At 70.5% G+C, this 1,073-nt stretch overlaps 1 protein-coding gene across 1 annotated transcript; it reads right to left on the bottom strand.

Moving 5' to 3' along the window:
• Positions 1–16: 16 nt before the first annotated feature.
• LOC108492016 (cell adhesion molecule 4-like) lies at positions 17–711 on the bottom strand (the record flags this gene model as incomplete). The annotated part of the gene is made up of 2 exons (XM_017803798.1): positions 17–125; positions 583–711. Coding segments are annotated over 2 exons (236 nt in total), but the record flags the coding sequence as incomplete, so codon positions are not given.
• Between the last annotated feature and the right edge of the window lie 362 nt (positions 712–1,073).

The raw sequence follows: 1,073 nt of genomic DNA, 5'->3' as shown, positions 1-1,073 counted from the left end.
CCCCCCATGCTCCCCCCCTCAGATGAAGAATTCCTCCTTGCGCTTCCCGGGCTCCCCCCCCAGGAAAGCCTCCCGGGCCTCCCCGTGCTCCTCCAGCCCGCTCGCCTCGTGCGTCAGGTACGACCCTGGGGACACGCCCACCCCCGTCAGGACACGCCCACCCCCGTCAGGACACGCCCACCCCCGTGCGGGACACGCCCACCCCAAAAAACCTCCCCCACAAAACCCCCCCCACAAGGGCCCCGACTGTGGCTCCAGGCCACGCCCACCACACCTCTGGACACGCCCACATATGTTGACCACGCCCACACCTTCCCCGCCCCACCTCTCCCAAGAAACACCCCAAACTACCCCACCCAGAGGCCACACCCACCCCACAAAGGCCACGCCCACCCACACTCAGACCACACCCACACAGAGGCCACACCCACACCTGCCCATGCCCACCTCACACATACCCCACAGCCACACCCACCCTGACCACACCCACCCAGGCCAAGCCCACCCCGAGGTGCCGCCTCCCTTCCAGAGGCCCCACCCTGACCACACCCACCCCGACCACGCCCTCACGGCCACGCCCACCTTTCTGTCTCACGGAGCACCAGACGAGGGCCCCGAGCAGCAGCAGCAGCAGGAACACGAGCAGGGCCAGGGCCCCGCCCACCACCGCGAACGGCCCCGCCCCCTGCGCCGCCACCACCGCCCCGGGGTCTGCGGGGACACCCAGGGGACACCGTCACCGGGGGGGGCCGGGGGGGCACCCACAGCCCACCCCACACCCCCCCCTTGGCCAGGGAACACGAGGGACAGGGCGTGGCCATGGGGACAGGGCGTGGTCCTGGGGACAGGGCATGGCCATGGGGACAGGGCGTGGCCATGGGGACAGGGTGTGGTCCTGGGGACAGGGCATGGCCCTGGTGGACCCCGGGGTGGCCCTGGAGACACTGTGTGGTTCACCACGAGTTCCCAGGGGTGACCATGGGTGGCCCTGGAGACCCCACGGGTGTCCCTGGAGGTGTCCCTGGTGTCCCATGGGTGTCTCTGGAGTCCCTGTGGGTGTCCCTGGTGACCCC

Source organism: Lepidothrix coronata, unplaced genomic scaffold (assembly GCF_001604755.1).
Source record: "Lepidothrix coronata isolate B3197 unplaced genomic scaffold, Lepidothrix_coronata-1.0 Scaffold4330, whole genome shotgun sequence".
Lineage (NCBI taxonomy): Eukaryota > Metazoa > Chordata > Aves > Passeriformes > Pipridae > Lepidothrix > Lepidothrix coronata.
This window is presented reverse-complemented; position numbering and strand designations above follow the sequence as displayed.